The following is a 27788-nucleotide window of genomic DNA, read 5'->3' on the forward strand; positions in this document are numbered from 1 at the left end:
AAAGATTCGAATCGGTGTAGTGTGTCTGTGTGTGTGTGTAGGTCTACGTGATTTAAGGGCAAAGATGGCAAAGAAGGGTGGAGACGAGAAAGACTTATTCGAGGACCCAGCCCCAACTAGCGATTTCGATCGAGATGAAGATCAACTAGAGACGATTCCTTGTGACCGTGGTGGTGGGATGGAGGAAGAGAAGGGCGTTGGCCATCGCAGGAGGAAGGAAAGTAACAAACGCAATCCGGCCGTTGGTATCTTGCGCATCGACACATCCGCTACTGCTGCTGCTGGGGCCGCCACCGGATTCGACAGTCGCCGGAAGAGTTCAGCCAGTTCAGTTGGAGATTTCCGTTGCGGTGGCGCCACCTTAAATCCTCAAGTGAGTCGCTATTTATTTCGGGTTTTTTTTTTTTCTTTTCAACAAATCCAACACGTTTTTGTTCCATCATAAAAACGAGTTTTCAATAGAAAATTCACGCCTGTTTTTTTTTTTTTGTTTCTCTTTTCAATCGGATCGTGGTTCAATATTTCTTTGCACCTCACGCGTCTGGCCGCTTCTTGTCTTGGAAAAACAAAAGCTTCTAAACTCTTTTTTTCTTTTTCTCACCTGTACGACGAATGTTTTAGCATTTCCAGCCATTCGTCACAGCGTCTTTTCAAAATAATAAAAGCTCCTTTTTTTTATATCGCACGAAACATCGTTGGTTGCAACGGCATTTGATTGTATATTGCCCCTTCAAAAAAATTGGGAAAAGGACGTTTTATCGCATGCAAATTGTTTAGAGATTTCTGCTTGATCCATGGCGATAGAAGATGTTCTCAAAGTAGAGGATTCTTGTTTGTTTTAAGAATCCGGTCAACGACCGTGCGTCTGTCAGACTGGACCATATTGTGGGGACGATATGGGACCCCTATATTCGCCACAACGCGATCCATAGTAAAGACAAAAGGCGCTGTTAGCCGTTAGACGACAATAAGGTAAAGAAGAAAAGGAAAAAAACGTTAGACGCTCGTCTTTTGGAAAGAAGAACGAAACCAAAGTGAAAGAAATTGGGGTTGATTGGGCTGTTTCGCGTGGCAAAACGAAAGGGATCCGTCACACTCCTATTCGAGGTGTACATCAGACAAACGCCCTCTCAAAAAGGAATTGCCTTTAATGTCGTCTTTCTGCAATCTGCTGCGTCCTATCAACGAACGCACGAAGAAAACTCTGTTCACGAATCAGCGCAACGTTCGCTGTCCCCCCTGATGAATTTCATTTTCCTTCTACGACAGACGTCTTTTCCATAAAGTCGTGGTGATTACAGTAGAGGGGGGGATTCTTTTGCCCGAAAAAGGACCGTGTTCTCGATCAATCGCATCAACACTATAAGAAGAATAAGAAAACGGGTCCTTCTTCGATTCTCTCCCCTTCTATAATTATTTTTATTATTTCAAATAGGATGGAGTTGATTGTTTGAAGTGAGGGGCAAGTCCTTGCACACATTTCTGTGGATCTGTGCGGAGTGCGTAAAAGGCTGAATATTATAGATCACAATTCAGCTTTTCTACATCTAGTAGATGTATTGCCTCTAGATGTAGAAATGCTGAATTTGCGTGGCATGGAAAACAAACGTTTATCTTTTTTTTTAGAAAGGATACGGAGAAAAATGATTTGTCAGCTCTTATCAAAAGTGGGTCCGCGTTTCTGGTGCGTGCGCTCTCCTTTTTCAGCTCGTCGGGTGAATATCTCTCACTGAAATTGTGGTATACAACAGTCAAGTTCTAATTTGTCGGACACGCACTGCCCCGTCTGTTTTGCATGTACATTTATCACGCACAAAAATATGAAAACACAGCCAAGGACGGAGGAAAGAATATGCAAATGTTTACCTGTCAACTGGCACACACCGACGGAATCGTAGTAGACCCAAAGAACCAAAGAAGAAAACCAAAAACAGTTAGCCAACTCGAAATGGGCCAGCAGCCTTTTCCATTCGATCCATCATCGGAGCATTTCAAAGAGAAGGGCATATGCCTTGAAGCTTGTCCGTCTATATCCGAGCTCACGTGTTATTCGGAAATTTGCATATTGGGTTGTGCTCACTCGATCGTACGTTTGACATCGATCCATTTCTGTAAATCTCCAATATGTTTGCATTTGTAGTTACGTGTTTTTTTGTCTGTCCGTGTTTCGTTTTCGTTATCCCAGCAGGCGGATGAGGATAGATCTCCACTGCCATCGGCCGATCGCCTTTCCGTCAGTTTCATCATGGCCGAGAGGGCAGACGCATCCAGCGTGGGCACACCATCCGTCAGGATGGATTCACCTCTCAGCGCCATCCACCATCTATCCAATCATCAACCCCACTACTTGGATATCGGTACACATACCACCGATGTCGCATGTGTTGCAATCCCGTTTACGACACTCATTTCACATCCGTTAGCTTTTTTGACGAGGGCAGAACCGGACGTCCTGTCATAACTAAACATTTCTCTACTTTCTTTGTGATGACGGTTCGTAATGGCCATATTATCATTGAAATCCTCTGTACCATTTAGATGACGACTATGATGACGATGAATATTCAATTGCGGCCTCGAGTATCCTGCAACATCAACGACGCTCCGCTGTAGGAGGAAGGTCAAGTTTCCATCGACGTACGAGGTCTCTGCGTCGTGGACGCCGACCTTCGTCGCCCTTTCCGGGCGATGAATTGTCCTCCATGGGCGGACGTAGACGCACTTCACGCGGCCTCTCCGTCGCCACCATCAGCTCGGCCGAGTATGAATATATACAACCAACAACACAAAACATGACGTATTCAAATAAGTTTTAATGAATCATTGGCACGGTCGATTTCGATTGGAACAAAACCAAACAAAAAAAAACAAACAAAAAATGCGAGTAGGATTGGAATGGAAGAGACGGGCGGCGGCAATCATTTTTACGACCAACAAGAGCAGCGTGAATCCGAATCAGCCGCTGCCCTTGAGCACGTCGCTCTGCATAAGGAAGTGGTGCAGAACATGCGCTATCAGCCGTGGGACATGGGCCGCAAGTTGAGAGTCTTGCGACGGGCTAAATCGTTCGTCCGCCAACACGAAGGAGCCCTCCAGCAGCGGCTGGCCGAATCACGGACAGCTAAAGATGTTTTCGCCCGCGGACGTCTACTGCTTGCCAAAGTTTATTTACGCCATCTAGTAGTCGATGCCGTTACTATTTCTCATTTTTTTTCCATATCAAACAGGCCGTTCAATTGAGCGTGCGGGAAATTCGAAATTTGATTTCGTTCTTGGTGCCGTGGGAAGCGCGAATCAAAGAAATCGAATCGCTTTTCGGATCGGCTGTCGCTTCCTATTTCACTTTTCTGCGTTGGGTCTTTTGGATCAATTTGGTATTGACGACCTGCTTCGCCATCTTTGTCGTCGTGCCAGAGGTACCTACTACTACCTTCAAACGGCAGTTCTTTTCACACTGGAACAAAGACAAAAAAAAGATGAGATTAATCCTTTCATCAACAACTCAGGTATTGGCCACTGAATGGGACGTTAGCGGCGAACGTAAAGGATTACTGCCGCAAGAGAAACGGACGGCGACGGATTTGCAAACCTTGTGGGATTTCGAAGGCATCCTCAAATACTCGCCCATCTTTTACGGTTTCTACAGCAACGCTTACGAGACCAACGAAGGATATAAATTGCCGTTTGCCTATTTCTTCACTGGACTCGTCCTCTACATGTACAGCTTCGTCGCTATCCTCAGAAAGTACATCCCATCATTTTCCACTCTTATAGAAACGGAAAAAAGATTTCCCTAAATGAATTTGCGGCCTTACTGGCGTTATGCAGAATGGCCAAGAACTCGAGGATGGCCAAATTATCGGACAAAGACGACGAATGCACTTTTACCTGGAAATTATTCACCGGATGGGACTTCATGATCGGTCATCCGGAGACGGGCGAGAACCGACGTTCGGCCATCACGTTGGGGTTCAAAGAGGCATTGCTGGAGGAAGCGGAAAAAGAACGGGCGACCGAGAAATTGACTCGCAACGTCATCTGTCGACGTTTGGCAGCCAATTTTCTCGTTCTCGTCCTGCTCTGCTCATCGGCCTACATCGTCGTCTTGGTCGTCGAGCGATCCACCGAGCCGGAAGCCGAATCCAGTTGGTGGCGTCAGAACGAAATCACAGTCATCCTCTCACTCATCTCCATCATCTTTCCGGTAATTCATTTTTCTTCTTTCTTTGTCTTTGTTTCTACCAACTATTTCTCATTGAATTCAAAAAATGACGTAGAACATTTTTGAGCTGATTGGAATCATGGAAACGTATCATCCGCGCAGGCAATTGCGCTGGCAATTGGCGAGGTAATTTCAACTTGAATCAATCACACAAGTACTGATGCACTGTATAGAATAGTATATTTCGCAATTGTATTGCGATTGCAACGACAGGATCATGATATTGAACTTACTCAACTTGTACACGCTGATCTTCGCTCTGTTCGGGAAAGTGAACGCCATGACGAGTCGATTGGCCGTCATGAAATCCAACATTAGCCGGCAAGGATTGAATATAGCCGATTTACTGGAACACGAGGACAAATCGTCCTCGTTATTGTTGACGCCCATTTTCAATTCCACGTCGGAGACGAACGCCTTTTACGACGTCACCCAACCGACGACCCTCTTCATCTTGAACGCCACAGAGAATCCAGTTGATATGGAAACGTACGGCGCATCAACTGAACCGGTGACGGATCAGCAAGACGACGAGAAACAATCTCTGACTGGAACCTGTTTCCAAATGATGGTCGATTGTTCCACCTTGGAAATACCGACGGAAGCTCCAACTGCGTCCATCAGCACGAATTCGCCTGTTGCTACGACAACGACGACGACCACGACCACGACTTTCATTTCGGAAGAAGACGAACTCATTTACGACGACGAAGAAGATTACGAAAATGTTCCAGAACGTCTGAAACGGCAGGCGCTTTTAGACCAGGCAGAAACGACGACTGGCAATCCGTCGTCGTTGAAATCTACTCCGCAAAGTATCGGACGACTGTTGGATTCCCTCAATTCGATCCTGCGCAATTTGAAACGCAACACGACCATCCGCATTCCGTACACGACGCTGCCCATTTCGACGAGCACAGAGCCAGTGCCTACAACCACAACTCCGGCTGCCGTCGATGCCAAAACATCGGAAGCGACCGGTACGCCGGAATCGCTCGACGATCTCATGCGTTGGCACACGGCTGGATTGATTTTGACGACGCAAGAAGAGGAGGATGTCGAAGACAATTCTTCATTGGCCAGCAGCATTTACTATGACCTGTTCATTTTTAATCAAACCGATCCGCCGGATGAGTTGATTGCGACAGGCAATGATACGGCAACCACCCAACATCCGGTCGCTTCGAGTGAAAGTCCCATCCGGAACATGTGCCCGTTGGTTGTTTGTCCGTGGAACGACACTGTCGGCTATTTCAGCAGTTTAACGACCAACATTCCAGGAGAAGAAGAAGACGACCATAATGGGACCAGTAATGGAGTGCCGTGTCGCGGTGATAATCCGCAAGGATGCACTCCATTTTGGACGAGTTCTAGAGATGAAGACATCACATCGTTTCATTCATCTGTCCACTTTTCCAGCAGCACTACTCTGCCAAACGGTAAACCATTCACTATTTGAACTAAAGCAAGCCTATATGTACATCAATTAGTGATGAGAATAGACTCAAGTATAGGCTAAACTATTTAATCGTGGATTTTAGCGAATTTCTTTGGAGGGGCGGAGGAGTTTCTCGGAAAGTTGAAATAGCTTCCAATAAATTAGGCAAGTAAAATGAGACGTAGAATAAAATGAACAAAAGATTAGAGAAAGAACAACGTTTAAAGACTTTGAACGGAAACGAAGCATTTGCAAGAAAGATATTTAGTGATCTTTGAAGAGAATACCTGTCCAGCCTTTTGTGTGTTCTTCTTTTAGACATAGAGAAAGACAGGGGTTGTGTGCAGTGGAGAGAGAATACAACAAGAAAAGAGAATAGAGTCAATGAACAGCGCCTTATAATCGAATTAAATCATTCCTTCATTTTTCGTAGAAGAAATGGCGGCGATTAGCAAAATGCCAAGACCGACATTGGATCCAACGACCCGTTTGGAACTGCGCAAACTCTGCTGGGAAACCATGTTCGGCCAGGAACTCGTCAAATTAACCATCATGGATCTGGCAAGTTCATTAACAGTCTCTCCCCCTTTTTCTTTTTTTCATTACCCGCCAGTTGCTAATTAGGATAAGATCCTTATTGTCCCCCTCCGCAAGAGAAACTTGATTGAATTGAGTTTCAAGCATCTATACAAGCACGTGAGGCAGGGTAGGATAGTTTGGGGGGGGGGCCTATTAAATGCTTACTCTACCTCCAACGCAATGACGCCCACCATTTTCAAGGACGTGGATATCCTAGGGTGTTTTTCAATGACGCAATCTTTCACGTTTCGAATGAGTTAAAGCGCGAAAATTAGCCAACATCGGCCGACTATATAAAGGGCAGTGAACTTTGACTTGATCGGCTCAGTCGTACAGCTCGTTTGGTCCTGCACACGTTATCATCGTGTCTGAAAAATCTGAAAAGTAAGTCCTTTTCTAATAAATTAAATTTGTGTCAACATTTCGATGTTAATTGAGTCATAAATATAGATGACTACGATCGCCCCGACGCTGTACTCGACCACGATTGCCCCGGCTTACGTTACGACTGGTCCGTCTTACAGCGTTGTCGACGCTGGTCCGGCTTACATTTCTCCTCAAATGTCGATCCCCATTCCGTTGACTCCGATGGTAATGATGCCCGAGCATCTGCTGGTGGAACAAGACACGGAAGAGTTCGGCTTCTCTAAATTGTTGAAGAAAGTCATCGCTCTGCCGTTGGCCATTGTTCTTCCCATCGCCATTCCGCTGATCGTCATCATCAAATACCTCTTAGCTGGCCGAGGTCTTATTAACAAGCCTTTCATCAACAGCGCAGGATTCGCGACGCAAGTTCCAGTAACGCCAGAGTTCCAGCAAACGACGCCCTTCTTCACCACCACTCCGATGCCCAACGTCTACGGCGGACCCCAGAATTACGGCAGCGCGCCGCAGGGATACGGGGAAGCGCCGCAAGGATATGGCGGAGCACCACAGGATTTCCAGGGTGGACCCCAAGGATGGAATCGGAAGCGCCGTGAAGCCAACGAGACTAGTTCCGGCCTTCCGTCGATGAGTTTGGCGCAAGTCGAGAAATTGACGCAAGTCGTGTTTGCTGCCATGCGTTCGCAGGAATGCATCCAGCGTTTGGTCTGCGAATTGGGTTCCATGTCCAAATCGTTTTCGGACACTGCCCATTCTGTGACGGTGGCCGTAGAGTCGTTTGTTCCGGAATCGATCAAAGAGTCGTACCAAGTGTTTGTCAAAGCGGACCATTGCGAACAATACGTTTGCGGTTCGCTGGCAGTCAAGAAGTGATGCAATGTCTACGTTAACCCAAAATACCCTAATGTTGCAATTCTCTACAGTGCAGTTCAGCTTTTAAATCTGATATCATTTACGTCTTGTGCAAAATAAAAGTGAAAGCATGCTTTATTAATTGATATACGTTTACCTTTTGTTTCGTTTTTTTTTTTTTATTATTTTATTGTTTCGTTTGGCTCTGTTTTCGCAGTTTGTGCAAACCTGTAGAAAGGCAAACTGGCGGACATTTCTTTTTTTACATCTCGGGAAAACTGCAACTTACGTGAAATTAATTGGCTCTTGTGTCTCTTGTCCATCTTAGGTGTTCACGACGATATCGATTTTAATAATCGACTTCATCCGGGCCATTTTCGTCCGCGTCTTCAACGGATGTTGGTGCTGGGATTTAGAAAAGTACTTTCCTCAGTACGGCGAATTCAAAATCGCTGAAAATATCCTGCATCTCGTCAACAATCAAGGCATGGTTTGGTAAGTCTCGTTGAATTGTGCACCACGTCTGGCAAATGTACAACGAATGTTAATTTAAAAGGATGGGCATGTTCTTTTCGCCTGGACTACCTGCCATCAACATCTTCAAACTTTTCCTGCTGCTCTACATTCGTTCGTGGGCCGTGCTGACGTGCAACGTGCCGCACGAAGTCATTTTCAAAGCTTCACGTTCCAACAACTTTTACCTGTGGCTCTTGCTGATTATGCTCTTCCTCTGCACTCTGCCCGTCGCCTACGCCATCGTTTGGCTCGAGCCGTCGTGGCATTGCGGCCCGTTTAGCGAATACTCCCGCATCTTTCACGTCATGACGCAGAGTTTATTGAAGGCGACGCCCGACAGTCTTCACTGGGTTCTCAGCTACATCGCCTCGCCCGGCGTTGTCATTCCGCTGCTCGTTCTTCTCATCTTGGTCATCTATTATTTGGTGTCACTCAGCTCGTCGCTCAGAGAGGCCGTCACGGATCTGCGGACGCAACTCAGACGTGAACGAGATGCTGAACGCTTGAAAACGCGCCAGAAAAAGGAAGAAGAAGCTGCTGCTACTGCTGGACCAGCTGTTCCCGACGCTGCAGCCGCAAAGATAATCGCCCAATGGAGGAAAGCTGTGCCTTTCGTTCCGACTAAAACTCAAACGAGTTTGCCCCAAACTTTGGCTAAAGAAGCCGTTGAAAAACGAAACGGTATTCTCATTTCTAATTGTTAATCTTTTTATCTTTTATGGCGAAAAGTTAACAAAGAGATTGCCTTTTTTGTGTTTTCCTTTCTATCCCGTTATATTGAAAGGACGCGATTAATATTAGAACTTGAAGTTCATATGTTTGCATCGTATCCGAAAGGGAAAAGTCAATAAGCCTCTTACGTTTCTAGATAGTTTGCCAATTACAGGCTAGAAGAATAGACGAATAAAATCTCTTGTTTGCAGTGGAATTTCTGCTGTAAAAGAAACATCAACTTGATTGAAAAGAAATGAAAGAAAAACAAGGACAAATGTTTAAAATAAAATAATTAAAAGTCTTGTTTTTATTTGCAACAATAAACAGAAGGAGGTTGTCCTGAATCGACGCATCAACGCGCAGGACCGGTAATTCAAGTATCTCCTCCGGTACAGCCTACGGTGACGGGACGTCACGGCGGCAGACGGGCACAGCCAGCCAATAACGTAAGACCAACAGGCCGCAAAGCTTCAGCCGGACCAGAAGCACGTGCTGAACCGGTTGTTGGATACACCGACGGAAGTGATTTGGATATAAGCGATTCGTTGCCGCGAGATAGTCCTGCCTTGAACGGTCGTGGACCTGCTGCTGGGCGGCCAGTCGAGCCATCGGCCAGTCCACCTGCTCAGCCGGTCTATGCATCGGTGGTCAAGAAGACGAAGAAGAAATCGAGCAGCAGTCCGCCGAGAGTAGGAGCCAAACCGAGTCGGACGTCAATTGGCCAGTCGACAGCAGTCCAGCCAACCGGAAACACGATGACTGAAGCGCCACGTTCTCCGGCTAGAATTCCGCTCATCCGCATCAGCCAAACGGAAAGTGTGGAGCAAGCCGAGAAGAATCCCACAACTCCGATTACAGACAACTCATCGGCGCAGGTATTTTCGTATCTATTTTGTATCTTTTACGTCGCTGAACGTTGTTTTCATTAGCTGCTCATTATTCGCTTGCGCGCCAATTAATTAATGGTCTTTTGCACAATCGTTTTCATAACTTTGATGAACAAAAAGGATGGCACGGCTCACGTGACTGGACTGGTAGCGACATCGCCCACCAAGAGCGGTGCCCTCAATTTGATTTTACAGCGGGCCAAAGAAAGACGGGCAGCGGCCAAACAGCCAATGGTTATCAGCGAGTCGACGGCCGATTTGGTGTTGAACATGGAAGAAACGGCTACTGAGAACCAGCCAGTCGTTGATGAAAAGGTAATTCACAGCCGCAACTTCTATTTACTTTTTTTTTGTTTTCAGAAACGCATTCCAAACTTTATTATGTTAAACGTTTCATTTTCCTGCCCTTTTTTTTTTTCCTTTCTAAACTCGGGGAACGAAGATGGAAGCGCTCGATGAAACTTTGGGTTCCATTTCGGATGATACGCCTACCGTAACGGAAAATCAACAGTGAGAACATAAAAATAACAAGAAAAGACGTGATGGAAAAAAAAAAAGATGCGCGTGCACGGAGAGGAAACAAGTTTGTTGACGTCCAAAGTATATAGAATATAGTGATGATGCTTTTGGCCAATGTGTTGCTCGAGTCTGGTGCGTATCGAAGGAACGCGATCGATACAAGACACGCAGCGTTTGCCGGAATGAAGACAACTTGTCAACTATGAGCCCTGACCGGAATTTATAAAAAAAAAAGAATGAGCTTGAAGCATCATTTGTCTTTAAACATGTATTTTGTATCCTTCAATTTTGTTTCGTCTTGTTTGAACCAAAAACCAATCTGTTTCCAGTCTCTATCCTGCTGTTTTGAAAAGAAAAACATCTTTTTATTTGGTCTAGTCTAATTTTCTTCTTATTGGTGTGTGATTATTGCTGCATTTTTCCAAGTATTTGTCAGCTTCATGTTCCTTTTTAAATATTGAATTCCGCTTCATTTTCTAATTGTTTTGGCCAAACACATTTGCACATTCTTTACAAACAATAAATACACATTTGGTTTTCTTTCTCCGTCATCTCTGCTGTTTTCTGGGACTATTTACTATTTTTGCCAGAGTTTGATGTTGGATGCAATGGCCACTTCCGGATTGTTCCACTGATACGCGCAGAGATGATTGGACGGTTTAAATAAAGCGCCAGTGGGAGAGTATGACGTATAGCAGGAGCCAAACGATCCAAAGTGCTGCCGTAGCCAAGAACAAACGCAACTTTACGATCGATTCCACATCGCTGTTGGTTTCGATATCGCGAGTCGGCACTTTGCTCTGTTCTAACCGTTGATCTGATGACTTCCGGCCGACGGTGTGCGTTGGTTCGGTGGTTGTCGACGTCATTTCATGTTGCACGATGATGACGTCCGCACTTTCACAGCAGCCGCCGCCGGATTCATCTAAAACGACCAGGTTGCAATGACCTGTTGTCTTTGATTTCCACGTCGGCGTAACATCTTTTTCTTTTAAATCAATTTCATTTGAATACTTTTTGTTGTTCTTAGATGATAGACTTACTGTCAAAGTCCTTTGAGAACCGTAGTCGTTTAATGGCAAACAAGCGACCCGAAGTAGCGCGTGACACTCGTCCGACGACTCCATTCACTATTCGACTCGCTTTTTGCAAATTGACTTTGTTGTATACTACAGTACACGTGAACGATCAATGCTGCAACTCATCTCCACTATAGTCAGTGAGTTCGAAACAGTTGACTCGCATTTTGCGGTTGGCTGTTGTTCAGTCGCACTGTCACAGACACACACGATGATGTCTCAACAGCTGTTGCACATTGTCTACGCCGGCAACCAATCGAAAACTCTATTTGCACTTGACTTCAATCGTCGTCTTTTTTTTATTTTTTTAAGACAAATTGTTTGTACAGAAAAGAAAAGTGAAGCTTGTCAACAGCGCCCTCAGTTCGTCTGGCGCTTTGTATATCCAAAAATAAATAACCAGTCACGTCAAGGTGTCTTTTTTCCACCCGCGTGATTGCACTAGTGCTACTCACAAGTAATCCTTCGTACAGACGTGTAATCTCGGAAAATTGGACAGCGGGAAGCTGTTAATGAACCAAAGCTTTGACTTACAGCCATATATCCCTTACTGAGCATCTCTTTTTCGAGTTTAATGTAGACTAGTACAATATAGTCGCAACGAGTACGTAATAATGATACAGGAGTGTAGGAGATACGTAAGCTTCTTTTCAGCGTCATCTCTTTTCCTGATTGGTCTCTCCTAGGAACTCGGATTGGCATTCGTCTTTCGTCTAGTCCAGTCAAACTTGTCTAAATAAATAAGGTCGGTCTCAATTCTACTAGGGAATACAGACACAACTTGACCCCAAAATCAACTTCATCTTCTTAGACCTATTTGTACTGTATATAGGTTTTGATACGAGGCTACAGTGGCAATAAAATGCGCAATCATTTGGAGACCAACTTTTTTTTTCTGTCCATCTATATCATTAGATGTCATTCATTTCGTACCAGGAATATGACTACATTTTTTTTTTCTTTCGTCCTTTCATGTTGGTCATGACTCCGAGCGATCGTTTCCGTTGATTGAAGACACAAAGATTTTTTCCTGTCCAGCATTCTTGATTGCTGTCCCTTTATAGATATCGACACACGGGTGCGTACACTGTACCCCGGCCCAACTTGCTTTTATGTCTCTACCGCCAGGAAGAAATACGTGATCATATCCGGCCGTCAAAAGCAGTAGCCAGAAGTTAGGCAGTCAACAGCAAAAGAATAGCAGCTTAATATGAGATATCTTGCTGTAGATGGGAATCGATCGGAACAGAAACAATGCCCAAGAAAAAAAAAAAAATGCCATTGGAAGACTGTCTGTGTAGCAATAGATACGTCACACGTTATTATAGGCTCCCTCTTAGCCCCTACAACCCAACAGCATCAGTAAACTAAAACATGATGTTGAAGTAGGCACAATCGATCGATTCACGCCAGCAGCAACTGGTTAGATTGTGCCAATCACTTTGATGTGGCTTTAAACATTTTCTTTTTGGTTTTTCATTTTCGGGATTTATTTTTGTTTTCCCACTTATAAAACAGGCAACGTTGTTAACTGTAGCAGACGAAAAATTCAATCTTTCTCCCGAAAGTGTGGGAGCGAGACACGTGCAAGTTGATTACCTAAATCATTTCAAAGTCTTTTGAAAAAGGGACAGTCTCTAACGACCGATATAATTGCACGCCGTATATTGACGTGTTTTTACAACATCAGGTTAAAAGGATGGGCAAGTTAAAAACTCGTATCAAGGGTCCTGGAAACAAAGGAAAACGATGGGCAAAAGGGCAGAGTAGCAGTTCCAATCCGACTATAAAAAAACATCGTGATGTGGCCAAAACCAGGTTTTTCCAGCCATTCTTGTTCGGCCCGCCTGCTGGCCCAACACAAAAAAGTGGTTTAACTGAGGAGGCATTGAAGCAACACACTTACGCATCAGAATCGCTCAAGGTATTCTTAACAGGCGTTTAATTTAGTTTTTGATAAAAATCATGCTCTTTGCAGCCCAGTGATCCTAGTGCTGCTGTTGAAGTCATAACTTCTCCACCGTCGGTGTGCCAGGGAGATTTTGAGGATGATGAAACTTATTCCGTCATTTCTGGGCGCACGTTTCGCTCCAGCAGTTCAGTCAAGACATTTGCTACAGGTTTTTCCAACTGCAGCAATGTATCATTCAATAAATTACATAGAGGTTTTACACCTACCTCTGCTCTGCACAGAGAAATGTTGGCTGTCCTTGCAGGTATACCATCACATGCATTACAATTCAACACAGTTCTTACAGAAGTTATTGTTTTACAGCTGTTTCTGAAGTCATTAAGCAACAAGGAGGCAAAGAAACTGACACGGAATACTTTGCTGTTCTGATGACGACTCTGGAAGTGGCTGAAACTAGCGAAGACTCACTTGGCGCCACCCTAGCTCTTTTGGGTATGGTTATCAAGCGAGTCCCATCCAACGTTCTCAAAGCCAAGTTCTCAACATCAGCAAAAAGTCTGCTCGACTTGCTTGGCCGTTACATCGAGAGCGACAACAGTCTGTTGGTACGCTCACTAGTAGGTTGTCTTGGCGTTCTTCTTCGAAATCAGGATGCTTCGGCCTGGTCCACCTCTTCCACCTTACAAATTTACGATGCATTGCTAACATTTGTGGCAAGCCCTAAGCCACAGGTCCGCAAAGCCGCTCAACACGCAATTTGGTAGCTAATCCTTGCAAATTTTAAAAAAGTAAAATATATTTTTCTTATTTCATTCGCTTTTCTCTCGTCGCTTTAGTTCCATTCTCAAAGGCAGTACCTTTCTAGTTCAAGACGAAAACGCTCCTGTATTGCACCCAGTCGCAGCGCGCACAGGCAAATATTGTTTAGCGTTCATAGAAGAGCACGGATACGGCAGCGAACCTTCTCCTCTGCTTCATCTCTTGAACTTGTTGAAAGAAATTGTAGCTGTATTGCCCCAAAGCGAAGTGAAGCCCTTGTGCGAATCGCTGCTCAAACTGATGACGCTGAACAATGTACTGGTCTCTTCATGCGCCATGCAGTGCTTTCACAGCATGTTCGTATGCCGGCCAAGGACGGTCACATTGTCTGCCGATCTGAATGCCCGTCTCATCACCGCTCTTTACGATTATCAACCTTCGGCTAGTGACACACAACCGCTACGCGGATGGTTGAGTGTCATGACACAAGCACTTCTTAACCTTGGCCGGCTGGACTCACTCCTCTGCGTTGGGCATCTTCCTCGCTTCTTCAGCGTCGCCACCGCTCTCTGGTCGAGCGATAAAATGCCAGTAGTTATGTCAGTCACCCCATCACTGGCATCGTTGATCAGCCAGTGCTTGGAACCAGCCTTTAATCAGCCAGAAAATGTCGCTGCAGTCACATCGGTTGCTGAGAAAATCACTCGAAGCGTCGAACAAAGTCTGGGTTACCAAACTGTTAACGCCTGGAAGTACGTCATTCACTTGTGTACCACATTAATCGAAGGAGTCGGCAAAACGCGGCCGGAAATCGCGAAAAATTTAATCAAATCACTGGCCAGTTTACGTGTTTCGCCACGTTTTCCACACGAGGCCGAAGTGGATTTTGCTGTTGGCAAAGCTGTTCGAGTTTGCGGGCCGCGATTCCTCTTGAAATGCATCCCTTTGGGCATCACTGGCCGTGAAAAGGACTCGTACGAATTCCCCTACAGTTGGCTCTTGCCGATTTTGCGTGAAAACATTCAGAACACGGAACTAGGATTCTTCATCGAATACTTTTTGCCGTTGGCGCAAACCTGTCATTCAAGAGTCCCCCAATGCAAAGAAGAACAGGATCGTGTAGGTTTCCGGGTCTTCGACCTCCTCCAGCGGCAAATGTGGGCCCTGTTGCCGGGCTTTTGCAAGTGCCCGACGGACGTCGACACAGCGTTTAAAAAGATCGCCAAGTTGTTGGGACACGCCCTCACCGAACGCCCCGACATCCGTATGGAGGTGATGGCTGCTCTTCGTCAGCTCATCATCCATTCAAAAACTGACGAAAAAATTCGCATCGAAGTGTCACGCTATGCCAAGAATTTTATACCTTTACTCTTTAATCTGTTTACAACCAAATCGACCACGGATGAGGAAGAGTCGCAACGTGAATCCGTGTTCCAGACGGTGACGTACTACCTACAGGTAGCTGACATTGAACTACTTCACTCACTCTTCGACAAAGCCAAGGAGAAAATGACGACAGCATCTGCCAGTTTGAAATCGGTACATTTTGAATTCCAACCTTTTTCATGCATTACGATTAAACTACTTTTGTTGTTGTCCAGGAGGATAAGGCTGTGGCGGAAGAGAATCTCTTCATCTGGGAGTCGGTGCTGGCCTTGTTGCGGGCCTTGGTGGTCTACCAAGATGCAGACCGAGTGGAAAGCTTCGTCCAGCTCTGTCTTCCCTGGATAATGGGAAGTGAATCCAAACCTCAGAAGAAAGCTTATCGCATCGTGGAGGAAATTGTCGGTGCTGATGAGGCGAGTGAGTGTGGCCGTCACGTTCGTGCAAGTTTGAATCGCATCGTTAAACTCTTCACCACCTCGAGAGACATCGTCAAGGCGCCCAGCAAAGCGTCGAGGTTGCGCACCCTGTCGCGCCTGGTTGCCCTACTGGCTGAACAGCCACCAACGGCTCCAAATCGGCGTTTCTTGGCCGCGTCAGCTTCAGAGGCAGCACTAGCCGTCAAAGGAGTCGGCGAAAAGGTCAAAGGCGCTGCTTTCGCGCTGCTCATCGATGTCGGACGAGTCTTCCAGAAATGGTCCACAGATCCACAAGTCGCAGTGAAAGATTACATCACCAAATTGATGAAGGGAATGGGCAGCGATGATGACGCACACGTAGCTACTGCTGTTACATCCGTCACTTACGTTGTCCATGAATTTGCCTCAAATTGTACGGAAGAACTGATCGACACTGTCCTCGAACGTATTTGTGCCTTGTTGGTGACAGAAAACCGCGACGTCGTCCTTGCTTGTCTCGTTTTCATCCGGATGTTTACCGTCACCGTCCATTCGCAGCGATTGCCTTTGTATTTGAAGCGCTTGATTGACAGTCTAAGCCAAATGGATGAAGAGCTCAAGCGCGTCTTTCTCATAAAAACCCGTGATATTTTCATCCGATTGATTCGCAAGTGTGGAGCCGATTTGGTCATGAAACTCGTCCCTGAAGATGACGTCGTCCTCCTCAAGCGTTTGAATAACATCCGTAAAATAGAAGCTCGTAAAAAGAAGCAGAAAGAAGAGCGGAAAGCGGAAGGAAATGAAGAGGAAGATGACGAGGACGAGACTGAAATGGCCACCCAACCCAAGACAATGGAACACGTTTTGGCCGATAGTGACAGTGATCTCGAGGATGAAGAAGACGACAAAGACGTCAGAAAGAAAATGCCCAAGACGTGGATTCAAGAGGAGGAAGGATCCATTGTCGACTTTTTGGACCCAGCCGCAGCGAAAAAGGTTTCAGCCACCAATCCGGCGCGTTCCATGCCAGGGCAGTTTGACGCCGAAAAGAAGAAGAAGAAGGAAAGCATCTTCAAAACGGCACCTGACGGCCGGATGATTATTGACGATGGCGGAGACTCGTCTGACACTTCGCAAGAATCTGACGTCGACCTGAGTCGAGCGTTGGACAAAATGGAGGTTGACCGTAAACGCAAAAAGGACGACCGTGAATCCATTAATGACGATGAAGATGAACCGTCATTCAAGTATCAAGCGGGTGGATCTGGTATCCATCGGCCTGTTGCCATTGCCGCCAAACCATCGGTCAAACGGACCGTTCAGAAATTGACGGCCAAACAGAGAGCCAAACAGAGCCAAGAAAAAGTGAAACCGGTGGATTACGGAGCCGAGTTCCGTAGCTCCAAGGCGCGAGGAGACGTGAAACGCAAAGGTCAACCTGATCCATTTGCTTACGTGCCGTTGAGTCGGAATGCGCTCAACAAAAGGAAAAAAGCCAAGATGAGTGGCCAGTTTAAAGGTTTGGTACAAGCAGCTCGCAAAGGAGCATCGGCCGGCACGAAAATCCGGGGTAAAAGCCATCAAGCCAAGAAGGCAAATTAAAAATTACGTTATTCTCACTTGTGAATGGTAAATATATCAAATCAAATTTCTCCAGTTCTCGTTACGGGTTTATTTTTTTAAGGCGGAACCACGTGAAATCATTCGACATCATTTGAAGAAGCATCCAACACAAACGACAGAAATCAGGTTAATAGTACTAGAGTGGAGTAATGTCATTGGCGACATCGTAGACGCACGTCCCTTTTAGCGGGCTGCAAACGAGTCCTTCATTGGCGTCACACGGACACAAAACCTTGGTTTTAAAAAAGAGAAATTTTTTGGTCTCTAATTGGCAACAATTCAATGAAATTCAAACCTGATGAGCATCTTTAAGGAAGATTTCAAGGCCTCCTGGGTAAGACAATGTTCGATTTATTAACTGACGGCTGGACGGTCGGCATTCGTCGCCCAATTTCAGTAGTGGGGCGCACCAAGGCGTACTGTACCTCATCATCCCTATTTTAGTTTTTTTTTTAAATTAATTGTTGAATGAGTTTAGTTGAGGCGCGAATGTAATCAAACACTGATTACCGAGTAGGCAACAACTGGACGGGCCACAGTCTTCACTGGATCGGCAGTCTCCTGTTACCCCATAGCTGGGAAGCGGCTGTAGGGTAGCTGTCAGCGCTAAAGTCGTCCAGCAAACGAACAGTAAACTGCACTCTTTCAGCATTTTTGAGACAATGATGGATCAAACTGTCGTGTTGTACGTTAGTGAACTTGCACTGCAGATAACTGAATTTTTACTTCCTGTTCCAAACGTTGAAAAACGTTTCGCTTAAACGATTCCGGCTAAGCAAGGTTCAAAAGACGTTAAAGAACTAACCCCGTTAGCCCGTTGTTTCGGTATGACAACTAAAACTAAAGAGAAGATTCTTTTTTTAAGGAGAACTCTGACGTATCCCACTGATTGCAAACAACTGAAGATTCGTGTCTAGTCGTTCTGCTGATTTAACATGGTGGCCCGTGCAGATGCATCCTGTTAGCCCGCCTCCTCTTCCGTCCATTGTGGTCTTTTCCCGATGAAGTAAAACCGCCCCACTCTCGCCCGTTGCGTATTTCCTTTTTATGCTTCGTCATCAAGGTCGCCCACAGTCTTGACTATTCTTATTCATGCAAATCTTTTTCTTCTCTCCGTTTTGCCGTGTTAGGGCCCTGGTCGGTGGGTTTCCGGTCGTTCGATGACCGAACACAATGAAGAGTGTTTGCCCTCTGGAATGTCGGAAATCCCCCGTGAGGCAAGGTGAACTTGGTCAATGAAATTAGTTTCGCCATAATTGATCAGTTTCACTTCACACCTCGTGTCGGGAATTTTAAATATCAAGGTCGTTGTTACGTAGAGATTAAGACAGACACACAATTCAAGCTGAGGAAAGCAGGCCCTACCCCTGCTAACCTTCACCTCAAAATGGAATCCATTTTCTCTGAAAAACAATGACAGTGTGGCGAATGATGAAAGCGAAATGGTGCGTGACGAAAATAATTTGATGCTTTGTTGGACTAATAATCCATACAGCGGGGCGCAGTTTCAATGGTGAAAACTTCTATGTAAAATATATTTTAACCAATTAGGGACAATCGGACAAGCGGACACAAGAGAACCAAAAATGGAGGGACACGACTAAAAAAAAAATAATAATCCCAAAGAATCAGTGAAATTCTTGGACCAATTTTGCTAAAGATGTTTTTCTTTTCTTTTATGTTAATTTTTTGAATCATTGCCAATCTGCAGGTTACCCATTCCTTCAAGAATCTGGGATGAAAATAGTTTGCTGTCGTTGGAACTTTGAAGTTGAGACAGTTGATTTGTAGCCCATTCACTCAACTTGATGCTTTCTTTCTTCTTTTGAGAAGGGCATTTTGAGTTTGATGCCATATGCACAGAGGTCTAAAATGGTAATGAAGGTCAGTAAACTAGACAATTTGTTTGACAAATTGTTGTAAAATACTTACAAGCAAGAGACCATAAAGCGCTCTAACATTGTTTGGATTTAATTTGGCAGCTTGGGCATAGTAAGATCTAGCAATTTCTAGATTTTCATAACCTCCCTAGTGTAAAAAAATGTATATTAAAGAAAAGGTATATCCAGCAGAAAAAGCTAAGTAAGAATACCTGAGTATACTTGATTTCTGCATATCTTTGAAGATACAAATGGTTGAAGGGGCTGTGTAGCATTAATTCTTCAACACAAAATGCAGCTTTGTTCCACTCCTGTTGACTGATGTAAAGATCAGACAATTCCATCCATGCCTCCTGATCAGCCATGAAGCTAAGTAAAATGAATATTTATAAATTACTGTGCTTTTCTTCTGAATATTGTGATTAAGAAAACCTACATTCTAAGATAATCGGTCAATTCTTTTATGGCCTCAATTATCATTCCCTGTGACTTGTAGATTGTTACTTTGCGTTTACGTGAGGCAGCATTGGTTTCATCTTTCTTAATGATTAAATCTAAGATATCCAAAGCATCCTCATATCTAATGAAAAAAAAAATTGTGAAGGAGATGAAATCTTGACTTTACGTAAACACTTGTACCTTTCTAAAGCTTCATATTTCATTGCCTTGAGCCTCTTGACCCTCATGCTATCAGGAAATTCTTGATTCAATTTTGAAAGACAAAAGTTTGCTATTTCCATACTATGGCAGTCCAGTGCTGCAATAAAGACTTGCTCCAAGACAAGCCAACCTTCATCCCCTAGTTTACCGAAATGATTTGCCAAGACCTCTTTCCAGAGATCAACCACGTCTTCACTTTGCCGACAGTTCTCTTCCCTCCAGTTTCTGAACAAGTCACGAACATCTGGATATAAAAGGAAAAAATGACAAATGCTACATAGACACGGCCGGCGAAAAAACTTGTGAGTACAAACATGTTTTACCTTCCCAATGCTTAGACTGCTTTTCCATATTTTTGACGAAAGAGAGTAAAAATTCTCCACACAATGAATACTAGACCAATAGTTAAACAGAATTTAAAAAAACAAACAGAATTCTATGATCACAACTGTCAAAAGTGATTCAGCTCATGGAAGTTCTTCTATATTGCCCAGTTAATTTTTCACCGTGTAGTCTGCGACGATGTTGCCAAGTTAGGCGTATTCACCGTCTTTCAAAATTCTATTTTTAATTTCTCGCTGAAGAAGACTGAAGATAGTGATAAAAAACAAAACGAAAACAGATTAACTAAACCATTTTCTTTTTTAAATTCCCATAAAGTTTTTGAACATGAAAAGGAAAAATCAAACACTTGCAAAAAAACTGGTTTTTGGAAGTATTCCGAAGGATGGCTTCATAACTTCGCTATCACATTGGGTCAGATATGAAAATATATGATACAATCACTTCATTTAGAAATTCGTTAACTATACAGGAATAGAGATTCGATTCGGCAACTTGGGGCTTGTGAACTGGACGGAATTTAAGAAACGCTCCATCTATAATGTTTGTCGTTTTCAAGATGGCCGCAGCATAATGGCTCGGTGGCGCGCCCCATCAGTCCAAAAGGGTAACTCGGGAGCGTGTAGGTCAAACACGGCGTCGCCGACAGTCTCCATAACGATGCATAAAATAAGTATGCTGATGATGTTCATAACTACTCCAGCTTTAATCTGAAAGTATGAAACAAAACAGTCATTAAAGAGAACGAATTGTGTCAATGTAGGCTTAACAAATACCATTTCGGCAGGTTTCATCTTGCCGGCTGAAAAAACCATGGCGTTGCTCGGTGTGCCAACAGGCAACATGAAGGCATGACAGCAGCTGAAGGTGACGGGAATCATCAGGTAAAGTGGGTTCATATTGGTTACCTCGCCCTAGCAAGAGACATAATTGTTATAGTTAAGTATGTGTTTGGTGCAAGTGTTAGCGAGTTCGTACAATTTGTGCCACGATGGGAAGCAAGATGGAGGCCACGGCTGCGTTCGAGGCTATTTCGGTCATGGCAGAAGCTAGTAGACATAGGAGAAACATGACGGCAAAAGAAGGCAAAGCAGCTAAAGCAGATAGATGGTGAGCAAGCAAAATAGACAATCCAGAGACTTTAGAAGCGTCGCTGATGGCGTAGCCTCCACCCAACAGAAGAAGAACACTCCATGGAAATCTTTGCTGAACGTAACTCCATTCGAGTAGAGCTGGACTCGAGTTTGGTTCTAGGAAGTTACAATAGGCGTTACCGAAAATGTCTTGTTGTCGTTGATTGACTAAGTATTGAATGATGTTATATTCACCTTTGCCAGGGCGAGTGAAACACCAGAAATTGGGTTTAGATGGCAGTACGAATGCGAGAAGAACAATAGCAATGGCTACTGTGGCGTCTCCAATCTTATGCCTGTAAAAAGCAACACGTATACGTTTGTTCGTTAAGTACGTGTAAAAAGAAAATAGATTGCAGAGCTGACTTACTCAATCGGGAACAGGTCTTCCCAGCCGGGAATAAACTGAGGATCTTTAGAGACCCACAACACGATTAGCAGTCCGAATAGAAACATGATTGATTTCTCGTAAAAGGTTATTGGCCCGAGCTCTCTGTATTGGTTTCGAATGGAGGATTTGATATCGTTTTTGTTCCGCATTCCACTTTCCTCGTTTTGACTTGACCTGAGCACACATTGAAATTTCTTCAAGTCAAGTTTTTGCTAAACAGGTTTATCACGTAGACTGATTTACTTGAAATTCTCCATAAAGAGAAGCTGAAGCCAGAGCCAGGCGAAGAAGGTGGTGGAGAATGCGACAGGTACACCGATGGCCATCCAAGTGGCAAAACTCAATCCGGTCTCAGACCCGTATAACCTGTGGTAAATCACGTTTATTATGGCATGTTCCTTTTTTGTTTGTACTGTCAAAATCTTTTATTGCTCTTACTCTTCTAGAATCCCCTTGAAAGCCAGTGGCGGCCCAGAGCCAATCAGTGTCCCTGTGCCACCAATACTCGCGGTGTAACTAACTGCTATGAGGAATGGAATCTTAATCTTCCGCTTGATGCTATTGAGACCATTGCTGCATAACGAAAACATTCGTATTTTGTGCGAATTTAATTGAAGAAGAAAAGAGAAAGTCACCTCCTCTCTGACGGCGGTTCCTTCTCGTGTACGACGGTGACAGGTGAATGGCCTGATTGGGACGCCATGTAGTTCACTCCCAACTCGACATCCTTGGAATCCTTAAATTGGTGAGCATGCAAATCAATATGGTTTATTGTCAATACCTTGGAGGGTTTAAGAATAAAACTCTTACTTGAAACAGCTCATCGACTACAGCGTCCACGATGGGGATCAACATGGCTGTCACTCCGGAATTAGATATCCATAGCGACAGTAGCATACTGACAATCATGAAGCCCAACATCAACCTGTTTAGAGATTCTTAAAGTTAACGCTGCAGGTATGAAAGGCTTTAAAGCAATGGCTTGTACCATCGGGGATTAGTGCCGAATGTGAGGATGACTCGTAGTGCTATTCTTCTGTGTAGGTTGGATCGTTCGACGCCTAGTGCCAGCACTACGCCCCCGAAGAAAACAATATTAGACTCTTTAATATAGAGAGCGCAAACTTCAGAAGTGCTCAAAATGTCCAGCAATGGGAACATAACAATAGGTAAAAGACTAGTAACTGCCACTGGTAGCGCTGATGTGAGCCAGTAAACGGTCATCAGTAGGACACAATAACCAGCTCGCGCTTCCTGTCAAATTAATTTAAAAAAAAAACTCATTGCGATACATTTTTCGTAGGCAGTGTTACAACAACAAGATGCTTACCGCTCCATGGAAGGCCAACGGTAGGAGGAGAAGTGGAGATAGGACGACAACAAAAGTCTTCAAATAAGGACGAATATGAGACTGAAAGAATTTCTTGCAGCTACTCATCGTGAAGTGGTCCTGAAATTGGGGTAAGTCAACATTTTCTTTTAATTTTTAGTACAAAAAAAAAAAACTATTGATGAGTCGCACTCAATGACCCTTCTACGTCAATTCGAACGCTGCGACCCTATTCGAGACACAGGCCTGTATAGTTCTTATCAAGAATAGTCTGGGACTGATTAGGACGCGAAAGTCAATATTTAAAATCGGGAAAACTTCCAGAGTCGGTCGTCAGATTTCCAGATTGTCTGCGTTGCGCCCTTGGCACTACTTATGAGGGCTATCGCGTAGGCTCGTATCTAAATCGGATTGTAAATATAACTGAACGTCGGGGTGAGAGTGGGTCATTCTGTCAAGAACCCCTGACGGAAATAAAAACACAGGGGATATCGGCACGTTTAGTTGCGATATCGACACACGAACGAAAGAGACAAAAAAAAAACTGCGATTGTAATTGAGGTTATCTGACACACGCGTCGTGGCTTGAAATCTAATTGGTCACAATTGGCATTCAATTTTGATTGAATGGCAACCTGTTACTAACTAGAGAAGCACATGGCAACAGGATCGTGTTAAAATGGAAGACATTGCAGGGTGGAATAGGGATTAACACACCTTTTTTGGAGGATCTGTGTCACCTATTAGAGGCCAGCTGGCTAGCAGCAACAATGTTAGACGCGCGGTTTCTCGTTAGCAACACGCTGCATTTCCATTGTAACTGCTCAATTTATAAACTAGTTGGGGATTCTGATGCATATAGGGAAGGACATAGAAGAAGGAAACAAGAAAGAGGTTGGCTGGCTGAATTGAGGAACTGGTGCCAAGCAGATGCGATTAAATTAGATCCTTGAGAATGCGTGCATAAAAGGATTGAAATCACGCCCTTACCGCAGGTGTGTAAAGGTAGAATGTGGTAGACAGGAAGATCAGCAGTATGCCAAACTTACCTATCTGGCGTAGCTAGAAGCTATTACGTGATATCCGGATTATGTAGGCCACGAAATTACACGATGGTGTTAAAACTTTATATATTTTTTTTTTTTTTAGCTCTTTTTTCTTTTTAAATTTCAAATACGTTTTCCGCTCACAAAAAGACGGCAGTCGTTTGGCAATGGACCGTAGATGAATGAGAAATCTCTCGATGGTTCTCAGACTATATCGAAAGGCCTAAAATACTGTAGGTGTAGCGAGTATTCCCTTAGAGGGTGAAGAGCCAATAGGCTGGATGGATCTGGGAGAGGCTAGAGGCGCATTGGTATACCTGACCATCTCATCCCTGGGCATATGGAAAAATGTGCCTCCCTTTTTTTTTGTTTTTCTTTTTTGTTTCTTTACAAAATGTTGGGTTTAACCAATGGGTTAACTGGATTCAAATCTTTACTAACCATCAAGTTATTGTGGAGGGTGGTTTAAAGAACCTTCTAGCATTTGTTTTTTACTTTTTCTTTTTGTTTTACAACACGTTTCATATTTTTTTTTTTTCAAATAGACGTGAACGTGCGCTCCTGGAATTTGCATTTCCTGTTATATAGAAAACTGGTTCCAATTGCTATCACCTCTCGACCGCCTCTTTTATCGTATGAAGGTGAAGTGAACGAATATTTTTTTTGTTTTGCTTTTACAGTTTTAGATGTCTTTGGCGTAAATATGTTTCGGCTTCGTTTAGGTGACGTTGTTGCGCAATGAGGCATTGAAGAGAAAGGCCAAGTCGATTGCGAATGCTTTCCGTAAGCCTTTCATGGCTGGAGAAAGGTCGAGGAAATCATAACTTTTCCACGAGAGGGTAACGAAAAGCTACTTAATGGATTACTTTTTCTTCCGACTTGTAAGAAAAACCCCAAGGTAATTTGAGGCTTTCCAACGGTATTGGCAAAAGGACGATTTTCATTTTCATTTTTTCGATTGTAGCAACAAGGCCATTATAAGTATGTGTACGTGCGCATTACGAGTTGATGGTGGTCGCGTCGTATTATCCGTAACAATTTTTTGGCCTTGGAAAGGGTGACCAGAAAACGGCCTTTCTTATTCGAGTTGGTATTCTGCTATTATCCATATCTTACATCTCCCTATAGATGACATTAACCGTAACTATTTTTACAGCAACAACAAACGAAAACAAACGAAAAACGAACACACACGAGTACGTCTAGTACGTGAAACTAGAGCTGATGTCTGAGTCACTATCAGCGCCCTGTCTCGATTCGGTTTTACCCATAAAAATTTCCAGACAGAGACAAAGAATAAATAAGCAATACGTCTATTGAACAAGGTGGGTGGTGATGTCGCCACGTTTATTGCTAAGGCCTTACAACTAGGAATATGACTAAACAAAATATCGAAAGACGAGAAATACATTTTCCTCCTCCCTCCCCCTCCATAATACGTATCATTCCGCAGGAACGGGAGAGCATTTTTTCTTGTCTTGTCTGTATAGGCCAAACCAAGATAAGGCTCTTGCTATATAAATACCAAACTGGATGAGGGTCGAACAGCGCACATTTCCTAAAGCCATTTACGAAAAATGTCGTCCTACTCTTCGATAGCTCTCTCTTTTCTTCTCTCGCTGAGCCTGGCTAGTAGTCACAACATCCTGGTCTTCATGCCATTTGGATCCCATAGTCACAAAGCCACTCTCATCCCCCTTGTTCAAGGCTTATTAGAGTAAGAGTTAAGGACGTCGATAACACACGAACGACTACTTATGTATTTTGACTTGTTTTTTCTTTTTTTATTCTTAGGAGGAACCATAGCGTGACCTTCATCACCAACCAAGAATCAACCGACCTTCGATACCACAAAATGATGTACAACTTGGACGAAGTAGTTGTTCCCAACTTGAACTATTCGATGCTGGATCCGGAAAGCGCCGAGCAGAATTTTTTCGAATTAGCCGCCCAGCACTCGATCCGATCCCAATTGAAAATCTTTCGCCATTTATCGAGTCAAATAGACAAAGTCCTCGAGTACACTTACACTGATGCAGGCGTCCAATCAGTATTACGTCACGGCCAATTCGATTTAGTCCTTTTGTCTCAAGTCGTTTCGTACGCCGGCTACCCGCTGGCTTGGCACTTCCGTTGTCCTTTCATCTTGTCCAGTCCGAATGTTCTAATGACAGATTCCGCGTACCTGCTGGGTGATTCGGAGCACACGGTAAGACATAAGAAGAAAAGAAAAACCTGAAATGTGATCAGATCCATCGATGCCCTTCATTTTACTAAATTTGTACTTGTGCGACCATTTTCAATTTCAAGGAGTACGTCCCTTTCTTTCTGATGGCCATGACGGACAAAATGAATTTGGCGCAGCGAATAATCAATACGGTTATCACTCATCTGCTCAACTTCTTTCAAGACACGTTCATCTTTCCACGCATTCAACCAACCATAGAGAAATATTTTCCTGGAGCGCCATCCTTGATTGAAATGAAGGCCAACGTCAGCGCCGCTTTCGCTAACACTCATCCCGCCTTCAGTTATCCTCGAGCATATCCACCAGGTGTGGTTGAGCTGGGCGGAATTCACTGCCGACCTGCTGAACCTCTTTCGCGTTCCATTGAAGAGTTTGTCTCCGGTGCCGGTAATGATGGCTTCGTTCTATTCGGAGTCGGTTCCATTATCCCGATGGACGAAATGCCTCGTCAAATGTTGGACGTCTTTATTCGAGTATTTTCCCGGTTACGCCAGCGCGTCGTCTGGCAATGGAGGGGAACCAACAAGCCGGCCAATTTGTCCGATAATATTTTACTACTTGACTGGCTCCCTCAGCAGGATCTCTTAGGTACGTGCCTTTTCCTACCAAAGTAGCTAAACTTTATCGAAATAACAACTAATGGAATTCGGTAGGTCACGAGAAATGTCGACTTTTCCTAACTCACGGGGGTCTACTCAGTACCCAAGAGGCAATCTACCATGGTGTTCCCGTTCTCGGTCTTCCCTTCATAAGTGATCAGTTGCTCAACATGGACAAGGCAGTGCGTGACGGGTACGCCCTTCAACTGCGTTGGAACCAGATCGAAGAGAAGCTGCTACATCGCACAATCCGGCAGTTGATTTACAAAGACACTTATGTCACAAATGTCAAACGACGCCAGAGTTTGCTGCGTGACCAGTCTGAAACTCCGCTGGAACGCGGATTGTACTGGACCGAGTATATTGCTCGTCACAAGGGTGCCAAGCACCTCCAGCTGGGCTCACGAGACCTCAATCGTTTTCAGCGATCGCTGATCGACGTCTACCTCATTCTTGCCACCGCTACTAGCCTTTTCATTTTCGTCACTTGGCGTTGTCTCCGACGCTTCGAATTTTTCATTCGCTTCATCAAACTCGATTTGTTTTAGACTCCGCTATTTCATTTTGCACTTCGTTTTGCGATTTCATTGTTTTATTGGTTATTGTAAATTATCATTTCATTGTCATTGGAGTTAATCTAGCGTTATATCACTTGATTTGTCTAGACAATGATGCTTGTGCAATCAGCAACAAGTGGCGTCGACTTCCCTACATGTCCTCACAAAACCTGTAAATACTAACATTTAAAGGCTGCGATAAATGACGTACGTGTGTCACGATCACGCCACGAGTTCTCCTAATCTCCCGACTAGGGGCTATAACCGATAGTTGCTCAAGTAGCCTACTATTTCAGGTACATCCCGCGTGCCACGGGTTCAAAAAAAGTCGGGGAAA

The 27788-nt window shown here is 44.3% G+C and overlaps 4 protein-coding genes and 1 long non-coding RNA gene across 7 annotated transcripts; 3 read left to right on the forward strand and 2 right to left on the reverse strand.

Moving 5' to 3' along the window:
* Positions 1-49: 49 nt before the first annotated feature.
* Positions 50-17577, forward strand: LOC116918158. The gene is made up of 20 exons (XM_032923769.2): positions 50-373; positions 2186-2357; positions 2539-2761; positions 2889-3162; positions 3228-3416; positions 3507-3745; positions 3829-4204; positions 4278-4348; positions 4436-5661; positions 6094-6221; positions 7804-7970; positions 8032-8672; positions 9033-9580; positions 9713-9907; positions 12881-13114; positions 13169-13406; positions 13466-13862; positions 13939-15400; positions 15463-17271; positions 17327-17577. The coding sequence occupies exons 1-19, from the start codon at positions 65-67 to the stop codon at positions 17242-17244; spliced, it is 8871 nt and encodes a 2956-aa protein (XP_032779660.2). The 5' UTR covers positions 50-64; the 3' UTR covers positions 17245-17271; positions 17327-17577.
* On the forward strand, positions 6460-7621 carry LOC123470711. The gene is made up of 2 exons (XM_045171293.1): positions 6460-6623; positions 6690-7621. The coding sequence occupies exon 2, from the start codon at positions 6690-6692 to the stop codon at positions 7494-7496; it is 807 nt and encodes a 268-aa protein (XP_045027228.1). The 5' UTR covers positions 6460-6623; the 3' UTR covers positions 7497-7621.
* LOC123470712 lies at positions 10365-11419 on the reverse strand. The gene is made up of 2 exons (XR_006644426.1): positions 11155-11419; positions 10365-11067 (listed from the first exon to the last, which is right to left on the reverse strand). It is a non-coding gene; the product is annotated as an uncharacterized LOC123470712 (long non-coding RNA).
* Positions 17300-23121, reverse strand: LOC116919369 (solute carrier family 13 member 5). The gene is made up of 19 exons (XM_045171269.1): positions 23002-23121; positions 22660-22925; positions 22482-22596; positions 22307-22407; positions 22110-22244; positions 21915-22037; positions 21651-21845; positions 21476-21576; positions 21126-21397; positions 20924-21061; positions 20808-20857; positions 19785-20051; positions 19582-19725; positions 19358-19514; positions 19198-19293; positions 18952-19132; positions 17776-17937; positions 17561-17700; positions 17300-17497 (listed from the first exon to the last, which is right to left on the reverse strand). The coding sequence occupies exons 1-19, from the start codon at positions 23107-23109 to the stop codon at positions 17402-17404; spliced, it is 2847 nt and encodes a 948-aa protein (XP_045027204.1). The 5' UTR covers positions 23110-23121; the 3' UTR covers positions 17300-17401.
* Positions 22994-27676, forward strand: LOC116918169 (UDP-glucuronosyltransferase 2B14). 3 transcript variants are annotated; one of them, XM_032923795.2, is made up of 9 exons: positions 22994-23132; positions 24593-24688; positions 24770-24945; positions 25012-25137; positions 25204-25372; positions 25501-25764; positions 25842-26256; positions 26358-26883; positions 26949-27676. In XM_032923795.2, exons 6-9 carry the CDS (start codon positions 25625-25627, stop codon positions 27440-27442), a joined length of 1575 nt encoding a protein of 524 aa, XP_032779686.2. In that variant the 5' UTR covers positions 22994-23132; positions 24593-24688; positions 24770-24945; positions 25012-25137; positions 25204-25372; positions 25501-25624; the 3' UTR covers positions 27443-27676. The 3 variants fall into 3 exon arrangements, with proteins under 3 accessions (XP_032779686.2, XP_032779687.2, XP_032779691.2); XM_032923796.2 differs by having other exon boundaries at positions 25012-25133; XM_032923800.2 differs by lacking the exon at positions 25501-25764.
* The last annotated feature ends 112 nt before the right edge of the window (positions 27677-27788 follow it).

Source organism: Daphnia magna, linkage group LG3, assembly GCF_020631705.1.
Source record: "Daphnia magna isolate NIES linkage group LG3, ASM2063170v1.1, whole genome shotgun sequence".
NCBI classification, from domain to species: domain Eukaryota; kingdom Metazoa; phylum Arthropoda; class Branchiopoda; order Diplostraca; family Daphniidae; genus Daphnia; species Daphnia magna.